General features: G+C 44.5%; 1 protein-coding gene across 3 annotated transcripts in view; it reads right to left on the bottom strand.

The window, feature by feature from the left end:
- Nucleotides 1-13,919, bottom strand: part of APPL2 (adaptor protein, phosphotyrosine interacting with PH domain and leucine zipper 2) — a 668,813-nt gene that overhangs the window by 239,630 nt on the left and 415,264 nt on the right. For 2 of the 3 annotated variants that reach the window (XM_085653220.1, XM_085653222.1), the window contains exon 6: nucleotides 12,340-12,381. In XM_085653220.1, the coding sequence (XP_085509346.1) occupies nucleotides 12,340-12,381 (42 nt within the window). The remainder of the gene's footprint in view (nucleotides 1-12,339; nucleotides 12,382-13,919) is intronic. The other variant, XM_085653221.1, reaches the window with a different exon arrangement.

Below are 13,919 nucleotides of genomic sequence, written 5' to 3'. Positions count from 1 at the left end.
GGGTCCGACACCTCCCAGCCCACCTCTGTCATCAGAACAGGAACCAGGCAGAAGGCTAAGTCCCTGCTTGCCAGCCAGTGTATGAGTTTTCTGGCCTTGTGCCCCATCTCGTAATTCCTGCCCTGTGAGGCAAGGTGTGCGAAGGTTGCCATGTCCAGTTTCTTCTGGCAAAGTGCCAACCTACTCGGGTCCTTCGTGTGTCTCAGCTGGGCAGTAGGATTTGCAGCATGTGCCTCCTCCGCCAAGCTCGGTTTGTGTTCGAGGGACACAATCTGCAGGTCTAGGCAGCTGTCTGATAAGATGTTATCTTGCCACAGAGGTTTGCCTTCAGCGCCTCCCATAGTGTGGCAGGGGAATTGACCAAGTGTGTATTGGTGTCAAAGTAGTTGGAGATATGTATCTGGAGGAATTCTGTTAAGTCAGCATCTGTCAGGGGTGTAAACGGAGGTAATTACTTAAGTGGAAGCCTTCCATATCACCTTCCACAAGGCAAAGCAGCCCAGGGCATCGCAATGGGATCTCGTGAGCAGCAGGGGAAGCAGTTTGTGCAGTAGGATGGTTGTGCCCTGGGAGGTGTTAGTATAGCCGGCATGGTAAACCCGGGTGTAACCCCCTCGCTGTAGAACTGGCCAGTGATTGCTTAGCATGTGGTTCTCCTGCAGTAGCATCTCAACAGGTAAGTGGCATTTAAGGTACTGGACCACAGCCCCTCGTTTGATTTATTAGTGAGGTCATTGACATTCTAGGAGAGGGCGGTGACCAAATCAACAGAGTCCGTCATGGGAGATAAGCTCTAAAGAAGCAGGCAAGGGGGATTGGGTGGGAATTGCAGAGAGCAACTGAAAGAAAAAGCAGAACAGAAAACAAAACCGCTGTAACATTAGAACACCTCCATTTAACTCCCACCCCACACTTCCACCCGGAAGTAACGGTCACCAAGCTACACAACAACCAGTAACTAGGTGGAAAATCAGTCAAAAGAAACCCCCTGATGAAAGGATATAGCAGTGCTGGTGGTAACAAATGAGGAAAGGAGACAGTGAAGGTCGCCAGGTATGGCCTGACAACAGCTGGAGGGCCCGGGCATCCAGGAAGCCACAAGCTGAGGGGGGCAACATGGACCGAAGGGAGGGGAAGGGTGCCCCACTCCTGCTTGGGGCCTGAAGAGCAGCCCCTTCTGGAGTTCTGGTGGCCCTGTCAGGTTGATCTCATGCACTTCCTGATGGGAGCCAATATTTCTCCCCCCCACATCAGTTGAGTCCCATAGGGGTGGAGCGGTGCACTTAAGTGGAAGTTGTTCCATAGCCCAGGTAAGGGCCTTCTCGAAGAACCAGGATATGGAGTCATTGAGCACTTCGAGTCACGTCGGGAAAAGGAGCCAGTAGCGAATCCTACTGGACCTAAGCTGTTGTTTGACTCAGCCATAGGTTCTGACAATTGCTGCATCACATGGGTGTAGTCTGGGAAGACCATTACATGGCTTCCCTGAAAGTGAAGCTCCTTTGCTCTCTGGGATTCTCATAGTATAGTGTCCCAGCCACTGTAGTTCAGGAATTTGGCTATCATAGGGCAGGGCAGGCTGCTGCGTGAGGGAGCAGTGTGCTCTATCTACTACAAAGCAAGCTGACAAGAAAGAGGTGGGCATCCAGGTCAGCCAAGTTTCCAGGAATTGCTCTAGAGATTGCCCCTCTGCTGCCACAGAATACTCCACAAAGCAAAGGTTGCAGCACCCGGCACAGCCTGTAGCATACTCAGCACAGGATTCCAGTACTGCTGACATCATCGAAAGGAGCTGAACTGTCAACTTGAGTTCCTTGACCGTGTCCTTCGATTTAGAAATCCAGCCTTCCGTCTCCATGACCCTTTCCGCTACTCCCCTAAGGTCCTGGCGCAAGAAGGAGACTTCCACTCCCATCTCGACAATCTTTGGAGGCAAGGCAGGCTGGTCCAGCAGGCCCGAGGCTCCATGAGGAGCCAAGGTGGGCGCTGTGTAGCAGTCGATCTTGGTCTGCGACTGGGAGGTCGAGGGTTTGTCTTGGCCCATGATGGCCATGGGAAATAGAGGACGTGAATTCAGCCAGCAAGTAAGCCTCAGGTGCACCTACAGTTAAGTGGGAGAGGGGAGAAGGTAATCCCGAAGGGGCCCCCCCGCAGGAGGGGGGGAGAAGAGGAAAAGGAATGTGCTCCCCTGAAGTCAGATGGTAGGCCACCAGAAGACTAAGGTTTCTCTTCACTGGTGACCCAATCACCAGGGTCCTGTGTAGTGCAGAGTAGAGGAAAAGATGGGCAACAAGGCGGCACATGCCACGTGCAGGCCTTGAAGGATTGCGCTCACCCCATGCTCACCCCATCCCAGCCCACTTAAACCTCCCCTCCAAATCCAGGGGTGAGGCAGCGCAAGCAGCCAGGCTACAGTTCCTTTGGTGTGGGAGTAAAAAGATTGGAGGGAAGAGTAAGAATGGCGTGGCAGCGTCTCCCAGGGGTTCCAGAGGCACAGGGCTCCCCATGGGCCGGTTCGAATAAGACCAGTTCAAGAGAGAGTTGACGACAAGGTCTGTGGCTGGCTTGTTTTGATGGAGCCCCAGGGGGTGGGCGTAGGACCAGTTTTGGCCCTCAGGCCACTTCAAGGGAGGGAGAGGGAGCCAGGCCTATGAAAAGTCCACCGGGGCTGCGGGCGCACCCTGCTCCCCCAACCAAAAACTGATGTGTTCCCCCATATGTCCTGCGGCCTAATGTCTTGAGTGAGCCTCCCCCAGGGCCGGGCCTCAGTACTCAAAGAGTCGGGAGTGGTGGTCGCTGCAACCGAGGCCCACGTCATTATGGAGCGCGGAGTCCTGGGCTGCCGCACAGCATTGGCTTTGCAGCCCCCGCCAATCAAGCGGACGGCAATGATCTGACTTGTCTGGCCTGGCAGGCTGCATCTGCCTCCTCACAGTACCTGCTGGTGCCCGGCGCAATTGACTCTTCTTGCGGCCCCTGGCAGTAAGGGTATGCCCGGAAACCAATTTCAGTGCCCCCGCAGTGCGGCCTCACCTCAACTCCCCTGGGGACCCCCCTCCAGTAGCATTCTCCAGTCTCAGGCGGTCGAACAAGGGGGCTTTGAGGCCTGCCCTCCCCGTATCTTCTGCATGGCCTCATACACCCGGCCTGATGGAGGCCTCCGGTGCGGATCACTGCTGCGTACTCGGTTGCACCGGAAATCGGGCATAGGATGCTCTCCCGGACGTGGGAGGAGTAGCAGGAAGAAGCCTGAAAACCCTGCAAGCACCAAGGATTCCGCCCGATTCTGCTGCATGATTGTCGGGAGCTCAGCAAAGGGCGTCCACCATTTTGGACCAATCGCCCCCAAATGCTGAGGTCTTGAAATGAAATATATAGCAAAATGCACTGAATATAGGTCCAAAAAAACAACAATACATGTTTGCATTTTAAATGATAAGATAGATTTTGTTGATCACTCAGATATTATATTCAGAATTTTCAGTAACCATGGTTGGATTTTATATATCAGTCTGCGTGCAAGGTGAGATCTGGTCAGGATAACCAGGTTATTTACTGTATGGGTCTTCTGCTTCTTCAGCTAGGCCTAGAGATATCCTAGACTGGCTAGGATAGCAGGTACTGGAGCTACCCTGAAAAAGCTGCAGCAGTGTCCACTCCCAGTGAAGCAATTAAGAAACTTAATTCTCACTGTCAGTTAAGGTATAACACACATTAATTTAGGGAGACACCTAAAGTCTAATGGCTATCCAAAATGTAAGTAAATTCAAAAACATTATCAAGTTACGTACATTCTAAGCACTAGTCTTCTGCAAAGAGAACCTTGCAAAGATGTGGTTTTAGAAAGAGGTGGGGAGAAGGGTGTGTGTGAAAACGGTTTTAAAATAAATAGTACCATCACTGAGACTGCAAACGGTTACGCTAGTTGAGTGAATAACATCACAGAAAAACGCCATAATAATACTAAAGACAGGGAATGTAAGTGTCATGATTAAACAAGCATTGGCATAGCCAATAGGTCTCGCCTTTGGGACCTTATAATTGTTTAGCCATGCAACAGTTGCATTACTAAATACTTATAAGGTCCCAAAAGCGAGACCTATTGGCTATGCAAAGCGGCCGTGAAAGTGAAAGTGATCGCGATCAAACATCAAAGCGGCCGCAAAGTGAAAAGTAATCGCGGTAAAGCGCGGCGCGCGTGTCCGCGCACATGCACTGTAGCTCTAGGCTGGCCTGGTAGCACTTTTTGGAGCCCTCTCAATAAGTCTCGCCAGACCAGGGCATGCGCGGGGTCAGGCGAGACCTAAAAAAGGGTGAATTCTTGATACTGCTAAGAATCGAACAACGAAATTGATACAGAAGTATATTTTGATTGTTAGGAACGGCAGGAAAGAGGTGAGATGAGCAAAGTAACACTGAAACAAATATAACATCTATGTTACGCAAGTAGCCAAATTATTTAAATGGAAGGACGATTTGCAGTTGTGAGATTGTGAGGATGAAAGGAAAACAGGCAAAAAGTAAAAGAAGAAAATCCGGGATCTGTTTAGTTGTCACTATACACAATATTGATAATACCAAAGATATGCTGCACGTCTCTTGAGAGTGTAAATGGGAAGAGAACGAAATCTCTCGTCTAATCTGAGATAATTAACAAAAGCACTAGGAGTTTCTTTACTCCTCCTCATTAAATGTAACTATCATCATGCTCTGGTGTGAAGAAGATTTTTCTTTACCTTTAACACCGACTATTTTTCAAAGCTTCCATCAGAATACACAGTGGTGTTTAAAAGCATGTAATATAGAAGGGGGGTCAGAGTAGTGAATGTGTGTGGCAAAGCGATGCTGTATACACGGTGAACAGGTGCACAGTTAATTCAAGCATATACTTCAATACAATAATATATTTTCTGTCCTAAACCCGAATAGGACTCCATTTCCTGACGCAACATCTTTAAAACATGACCTTCCAAAAAACTTTTATGTGGAGTCTTCAAATATGAACCTATATCTCTGAGAACAAATGAAGAACACAACATGTTCGGTGAGCTGGGATTCAACTAAATAGTTGAAGGTCCCATTCGCACAGTCAGTCACCTAATAGATTTGATCCAAACACAATACATAACTCTGGTGCAAACCCCGCTGCCCCCCGCTATTGACATATCAAACACAGCCCCGGTTTCCATAGTGATCCTAGCGCTTATCCTAACCTGTTTAGAGTGATGAACAAAGTAACCAGGGCTGATGCTCAAGGCCCTAGAGCAAAGGTTGAGTAATAACGTGAGGTGAAAAAACCTATAGATTATGTTGATGGTGCTCCACCTCAACAGAGTCAAAACACTATTAATATCACTGTGGCGTATGCACACTGGAACATGCTATCAACAGTTTGGTACAAGAGGACTGAAACCCCACTCTTCCACAATAGCTACCTTACATCACACCTTAGCATGTCTGCACTCCTCAGCAGCTCGACTGCAAGATTAGAGTCTTCACCCAGTTTTAGATCTAATCCCAGAACCTCACACTGAGGGACTCCTCCCTGTGCTCACTCCTCACATCACTGAGATCCTGGTTGTGTCTCTTGTTACGGGAGTAACTCCTACGAAAAACAGGGTCACCACATTGACCCTCATTAAAAGTGGCCCAGTGACATCAATACAGGCCATTGTGAGTTGGACACAGGTCACCTTGGAATGAGAAATTAATGGCCGAATGAGTAACTCCAGGTTGAATTCGCCCGCAAATTCCTCACTTGTCACTGGATTTTCACACAGAGACTCTGGTTGCTAAAAGCAGATGAAATAACAGATCTGCAGGAACGCTGTGAAACTCATAATTCTAATGGGGCCAGTAACTTGTTACTGGCCTCATCAGACTGAAGACTCGTAATGAGCACCAATTAAGGTTTCAACTTCAGAAGTGGGGGTCTACTGTGTTTAGACGTATAGGTGAGGCCGACAAGTGAAAAAAGTGTGTGAATAGGGCTCTCATTCCGCAATTTCCCCATTCAACAAAATTGATACATTTATTTTCACACAACATCGTTAATTTCTTAAGGGGTCCATTTGTAGAACTTTGAAAATATTCGGCCATGTGTCTACTAATCGATATCCATTTACTACTGATCTTTAACTTTGAGATTAGTTGCTTTCTTAGGATGTATGCAAAATGCCATCGTTCAAAAGTAAATAAACTGTGCCATTTCATTCAATTATAAAACAAACCAGTATTAATATTATTATTACTATTATGATTATTAATAATAACAATGGATATTGATATAGCTTATAAAGTGCATGAATGCCTGAGGGCATCTTGGCGCTAGTGTACGCAAGATTCGCGGCAAGGAAATACAAATAGGGGAATGCAAAGATTTAAGTGGTTTCCTGAAACAGGTCAAATTGGACTGATTTTTTAGATGCAAAGGCAGTTTGTTCCAGGGTTTACGTGTAGAGTACAGAAAGATTGTGCCACCCCAAGAAACTATGATGCATAAGGGAATTATCACAGTTTTCGATGTAGCAGATCGAAGAGCTCTACTGGATGTTTACCATAGGAATTTCTTCCTCAGGTAGTAAGGACCTGTATTAGAAAGATTTGTATGCCATACAAAGTGCCTTAAAGGCTACTCTCTTCTTGACCAAAGACCAGTGGAGCTCTACTAATGTTTCAGAAACAGATTTGAATTTAGCTATTCTCCTAAGGAGAGGGCAGCTGCATTCTGTAATATTTGAAGTTTGTTCATAGACCGTTGTTGAATACCCAGATAAAGGGTGTTACAGTAATCTAACCTGGAAAGTATCAGCACAGTGAATAATGTTTTCTGAAGGTGAAAAGAGATAAATGGAAGGATTTTTCTCAAAGTTCTTAATAAGACGGAACAAGAGGATGAGAGCTAATTGATTTGATCTGCAAATGTAAGATTTGCATCAGAGATCACTCCTAAATTCCTAGCTATTAGGACGGGAGAGGAAAGGGGCCCAGATGTTTCGGCCACCAAGATGGGGTTCTAAAAAGAAATATCTTTACCAAAAAGGAGATCCTCGGTTTTCCCGAATTAAATTTGAGGCAGTTGACTCTCATCCAACAGATGTTGAAGCACTGCGAAAAATCCCCAGCATCGCTGGAAATCGACACCACAAGTTGGGGGTCATCAGCATAGGAAATTGTTGAAAAGCTGAAGTAGCGGATGAGCCTAACTAGGGGAACAACATACATATGGAAGAGCATAGGGCTCAGCGATGACCCCTGAGGGACACCAAAGGGCAATGAGAACGAATTGGACGTGAATTCTCCAAAGGAGAGAGACTGCTCTCTGTTGGTGAGAAAAGAGCTAAGCAGATCTAACTCCGCTCCACCAATTCCTATCTTACCTAGATGATCTATAAGAATGGAGTGTTAATAGTATCAATATTATCACCATTGCTGCTTTTGACACTGTGTCCCATTCAATTCTATTACAGCGTTTGGAAGAGGTCGGTGTACATGGTCTAGCCAGCAAGTGGTTGAAATCCTTTCTGTCTGACAAATCGCAAGCTGTTCACCTTTCTCCATAAACATCTAATAACAAATGTTTGTGACATGGTGTCCCACAGGGGTTGGCCATTAGAGCCACCCATTTCGATATATGTATTTCCCCACTAGAGAACATATTGGGGCATTCATTCATTGTGTCTTAAGCTGACGACACTCAGTTGATGCTCTCTTTCCACTAGGTGGATGAAGTGTTGGTTGGGAGATTTCAAGGTTGTCAGAGTGCAGTGGCAATTTGAATGAAGAGAAGCTGCTTAATTCAGTCCTACACTAGAGATACACAGACATGACCGAAGGACCATGAGGAACCCCCTGCCCCATCCACCACTGTGAGGAACCGGAGGATACAATTTGACCAAGAGCTTTCCTTTAAACCCCAGATCCAAGCCATCACGGCTTCTCGTTTTACCCTACTAAAATCCTTAAAGAAGACTTTAATTTTGCTTCGAACCCATACTCACAAGACAATAGTACACACCCTAGAAACCTCTAGATTACACTAAGCAAATGCTCTTTATCTAGAGGTTCCAGCTGGCCTCATCAACAAGAGACAGATGGCTCAGAATGCTGCCGCAAGTCCGAGTCTCAATCTGCTTAGACAGTACTCCATCTCTCCATATATGGGGAAACTTTATTAGCTGCCTGTGGACAAATGATTACACTTAAGGCCTTGCTCATTCCTTATGGAGCTGTCCTAAATAATGTACTCATAGGGGGGAGTCACTGGTCACTTTCAGCCCAGGAAAGGGTGACCATTTGGTGAGCCTGAAGATGTCTAAAGATTATAGGAAACCTGGAATTTTGATGTTTAATGGATCACCCACATGCAAGTTAAAATCTCCTGTTTATATGATAATATTGAATTCCAAGCATTTTGACTACACTTGTAATAATATCTGGAACAGAACCAGAGGTCATAAAAACACAGCAAATGTGATAGAATGCACCATTGAGAAATGTATTGTAGAGAGTTACAAATCACAATATGAAGTGTATTCACATGGGATATCTCTCAGAAGCCATTTCTTTTTTCAGATTCAGACCCCACCGTTTACCCTATTGACATGGGATATATAGCGATATAGCTATTACTATTTAACAAACACTTTGTCTAAATATACTTAAATTTAAAATGGACAATGTGGTATGCTTATGTGCCAGAGACAGACAAACATGAGGCTTATTGTTTGTGTACATCATTATATTTAGTTAGGCTGGAAATTGGACTTTCTACAGAGAAATCATGTTTGAGGGTTATATTTAGTAGCAGGCGTGCAAGAGAACTGCATCATCTTTTTCCACAGGATAATTCAAATGTGCTGGTGATGAGAACAATAATACGAACCTGTTACTATCATGGACTATAATAACATGACCATATTTATGTATTACCAACTCCGCTTACGCATGAATTTTAAAAAGCTCTCTCACACCGGATACATGCCGCTGTGGAAGAGGACTGACTGGTCCATCTACAGTGGGGAAAAAACTTCTCCCCGTTCCCAATTCCTACTGAAAAGATTCTATATTTGCAGGCATAAATGGATGAAGTATATATGCTAAAATGTTAGCATATTTATGAAAGAGACTGGATGAATGCACTTCAAGTTATTGGAGCCGGGTGCATGTGGAAAGCTTCAGTTAAAATAAAGTCATTTAACTTCATTTTTTACTCTGAGTGCGAGTGGCAGGGACCAAATGCCGTGTAGTAAGCTCCGGATAACAAATTGATTTCTAACTGTTGATGTATTGAACCTTTGGAAACGTTTTTTTCGATTTTAAAGGGAAAACACGGATAACAAACAAAGATTCTGGAAATAAAAGGAATAAAAAAGGGACGAGGATTAGGGAAGGGATTAGGAGGTACCCAGGATACATTATTGGCAGTTTAGTCTTGTTTGGAGTACAGTTAGGTGCATTTGTTGTTACATTTTGCATAGTAGGCACAATATAGAAGTTTGATCATAGCTAATCTGGAAGGTTTTACTGCATGCATTAGGGTTACCGGGTTTTAACACGAGGTTTTTGATTATTTTATTTTAAATGAGGCTTAATTCTCTTCCATATGCACACACATGTATAGCACACTGAACTATTCAAAAACAGAAGCATTAAACTGGTGATAATGACACATATCCAAAGCTTGTGAGATAGATTCATTTTGTTTCCAGAGTTCAGCAATCCTTCTGCCTTTTACAAATGTAGGGCTTCTACTAAACTATATTGCAGTTGCATGCCCTGCAATTAGCAAAATCACAGCGTTTACACCTGCAAAATGACATTTTTAGCATTTGCTAAACACGTTTTGCCATTTGGGAAAGGAATACTGAAAGGCAAAAAAATATTTTCTCACTAATTCGGAATCTCAGTTAGGATGGGGCATGAATGGGGCACCCCCTCCTAACAAAGATTCCGTATGAAACGAGTTATTGGTTGCAAACCACTGGAATGGAATGCTACAGGAGGTGGTAGCAGATTCAGAAAGGAGAATCTGCCCAGCTTCCCAGCTGGGTGGTCTCAGGGGGAACAGGCAATGGATCTCGGGACCACTGCCTGTTCCACCGGTCTCTTCGGATAGGGGAAATGTTTATGTTTTTTAAGGCAGCACTCATTCTGTTAAGGAGCATTGGTTGCCTTAAAAATAAAAAAGGCTCCTGTTTGGAAACGCAAATGCCTGACACAAGCATCGTGGTCTGCTCTTCATTGCAGGCCAGCAGCATCCAAGTGCTTTAAGTGAAGTCAAAAGTAGCAACCTGCATAATTAATATTCGCATTGTGCGATTTGTTTTGACTGGAGATTTTTTGATTACACCTTTTAATACATAGGCACTTTTCAAAATTAAAGACTGGTTGCAAAAAGCCACTGCACAACATGCAACCACGTTTGGCGACCATCCTTTTGTTCATCGGGCCCTTCGAGTTGCAACAAGATGTTGTGCAATGTCAGATGTGAAGTGTTAGCCCAGTTCAGCGTGTAGTACAGAATTAAACAGAAGCAGATGTTACAGAGAAGAGCGACTTCCCCTATAAACCAGGATGAATTGATTGATAAATAGCAAGTGTACAACTCCGAATCGATTGCACTTCACCAATAAAATGGGTCATTGAGCAAAAACACTCACTGTTGTCATCTGTCTGTTGATTTTATCAGGTCATGAATATAAATACCAGCAATGTCAGCCCAGCCTTCCATCCTTCTGAGGTCAGTTAATTTAGCATCATTAAATGAGGAAATAGAGAGGTTTCCTATTTACAGTGCTTAGAAACAGGAGAAATGTGACATGAAGCTCGATACATAGAAACATATGTTATTATGATTGTAAGACAAGCCTGGATTCTAATAGCCTATACAACTTTGGGGCCACACCCCCCTAACTTTGCTGCTACACACTACATACACACATACGTCTAGGTTACACAGCCTTAAGTTATAGCCATAATGAAAAGTGACTTAGCACCTTTTCAACAAAGTATTATTGAGTATAAGAGGATGGAAGTTTGGAACCCAAGCGGGACTCTAGCAGGGGTGAAGGCTCTTGAAATCGGAGCTTTGAGTGGGCCACAGATGGAATCAATCCAGTTCACAAATACTACAGCCATGGACAGGAAAGACTCGGCGGGGTTACAGTGCCACTGCCTACCCACTGGGTCACTTTAGAGCTGACATAATTGCATCCAAGCCCGGAACAGGCCCTCCAGCCTGTTGCGGAGATATCAACAGAGCAGCAGGTGTAGTGGCACTGTGGACCCAGTGGTGGCTCCTTCACTAGGGCGGAGGAGCGTCACCCCACTGTGTTCTCGTAGTGCGAGAAAGCCAAAACATAAAATGGTAATAACTTTTAGTTATTACCCTTTTATCTTTCTTTGCGCATTGTGGGAGGGCAGGTGGGCGGGGCTACTCTGCTCTCCGAGCAGGGCAGGGCAGGGCAGGGTAGGGCAGGAGTGGTCTGCCCACTCCTGAGTGCGCATAGACTGTTTGGTCCGCACTCTTGGGCCGCCCAAACCAGTCATGCGCACTCTGCCCATCTCCATGCAGGCTGCATTGCAGACTGCATGGAGAACATGCCATCCCCTACAGCCCCTGGCTGGGCGGCGGCCCGACCAATCACAATGCTCCACTTGAGCGTTGTGATTGACTTAGGCGAGGGAGCCTGGCTGCCTGCTTCCTGTCAGAGGCAGGAGAGCAGGAGCAGTGAAGACGCGGGACCTGGGCCCGGGGAAAGGTAGGTTTAAATTAATATTATTTTTTCTTATTGATCCCCCCGCACGACCCCGCCTCCCAACACGACCCTCCCCCTCCCAGCACGACCCCCACCTTCCAGTGCGACCCCGTGCCTGCCTCCCCACCCGCGATCCCTGCCGGCCGCTACTGTGTGCATCCACAGATGCCCACTGAAACCTAACTATTGATGTATTTTGTTACTGAAAAAGCAGCCATAGAGGCCGGTTTCCTTGCTTGTTCTAGTGCCGATGGCACCGTTGCTACGCCATTGGCGGCCACTCAGGGATTCTTGGAGAAGGGAGTAATACTTTCAGATGTGTTGTAACATGTTTCGATGCAGGGTTCTCACACTCTTTTTCTTTGTCTCTCTCCCTTCATTAGAATCCCTTACAGTAGCAGTATGGGGGACAAACCCAGAAGCAGCGCAGAGTCCATTAAAACTCAAACATTCACATCAGAACTTGACAAGGCAATCCCTGGAATGACGAGGCTTGCCGAAAACAAATGACCATGAGCAAAGGGAAATGATGTCAGTGGACCAAGGCTTACTGCACAAGGAAGGCAGAGACTGGACTTACCGTTACTAGCCAGTACGAACACGTCCTTCAAAGTGCTAACTTCTGAGGGAGAAACAAAAATAGTTTTAGTGATCTTGGATAATAAAGACTGAACTTGTGTTTTTTTAGCCGCATAGATCAGATACTCTTGTTCATACCGTTCATTACACAGGGAGCTCTCCTGCAATACAACTCCGCATCGGCTCTCGAGAAAGCTTTAGTGAAAAAGCAAATTCGATCCTCGAAACACGGACTGTCATTTATTTACAAGGAGCTTAACCCATTTTGCATCTGTAGGAAAACGTATTAAAAATGCTATATGCTTTTCAAGGCCGGCTGGTAACTTATTGCCCTACCATGCGAACATGAATATTGATTTGCAGGATTTGCTTCACCTTACCATTAGAGTAATACATTTTTGGACATCCTTTATTAATAGGAGGATTAAAACTACAAGTGTTACTACAGAGAGGGACCAATGAAAACCTTTAGATTCATTCTATTCATTTCAACTTAACAAGTATTTTGTTCTAGAAATTCTAATTATGAAACTTCCAAATTGTATGCACTTTTCTTTTACTTCCCGATCCCACTTGAGTTCTTCAAATTGAACATAATAAATATTCTTATAAATAGGTATGTATCTTTAAGAATGTCATGTTTGTATTAATTGAAAATCAATACAAGAAAAACATATTTAATGCCTATAATCCAATGATGTATTTTTCAAGAGTTATCCTTCCCAAGAATTCACGACGCTACAACAAATCTCCTGAAGGGAAGGGACAAGATAGCTGTGCAAGTTATCCCAAGCACATGTCTTAAAAAATTCACGGAAACCTTAAATTGTCTTTTCCTTTTAGAAACACAGACAATTTAAACCAGATGCTAATGGTTCTCTTTTCAGGGAGGATACTCCAATGCTAAAGTACAAGAAGGTGGAACAAGGAGCTGGGCTTTAATGCTAGAACAGGTGTGAAACAAGGACTACTGAAAATGCGCAGCTCAAATGATACTTTCCAGCTGTAATGCAAAGGCTTTGTGCTTACGCATTGATCTTTCTCTCACCAGAACTATATATGGGTTTCTGAACTGAAACCTTTCTTTTTTTAATCCAAATTCTATCTAGAATAGGGAGTTTCTTTATGGGACATGCTTATTGTATTATTACTAATTTGACTATGATCTCAACACACATTCTATTCTTTCTTAAAATTAATAACTAATAACTAAATAGATGAAAACTTAAAAGATGTAAAACATTTTTTTTTTTAACTCAAACTAAATCTCTTTTTTGACTCAATAATAAATCTTTAACAATGTATTGTCTATGTAGCTTTTTGCTCCTCATTTTCCTTCGTAAACCATCAAAGGTCCATACGACCAGCGGTGAGGGTTATTTAATGATTTCACCCGAATATTGAGATACAGGAGCCCCCAATCCCTCAGAGTCTTTAATGCATACTTTGGAGGGACTTATAAGTATTAAAAAGGAAGGCTTACGCCTGGCAAAAGGTTTATTTTGCCTGGTGGAAATAGCAGTTTATAACTGAAATACAGACTGTAGCGGCAGGCCTGAGACATATTTTGCAGTGCTACTT

This window comes from Triturus cristatus, chromosome 4_1, assembly GCF_964204655.1.
Source record: "Triturus cristatus chromosome 4_1, aTriCri1.1, whole genome shotgun sequence".
NCBI classification, from domain to species: Eukaryota; Metazoa; Chordata; class Amphibia; order Caudata; family Salamandridae; genus Triturus; species Triturus cristatus.
This window is presented reverse-complemented; position numbering and strand designations above follow the sequence as displayed.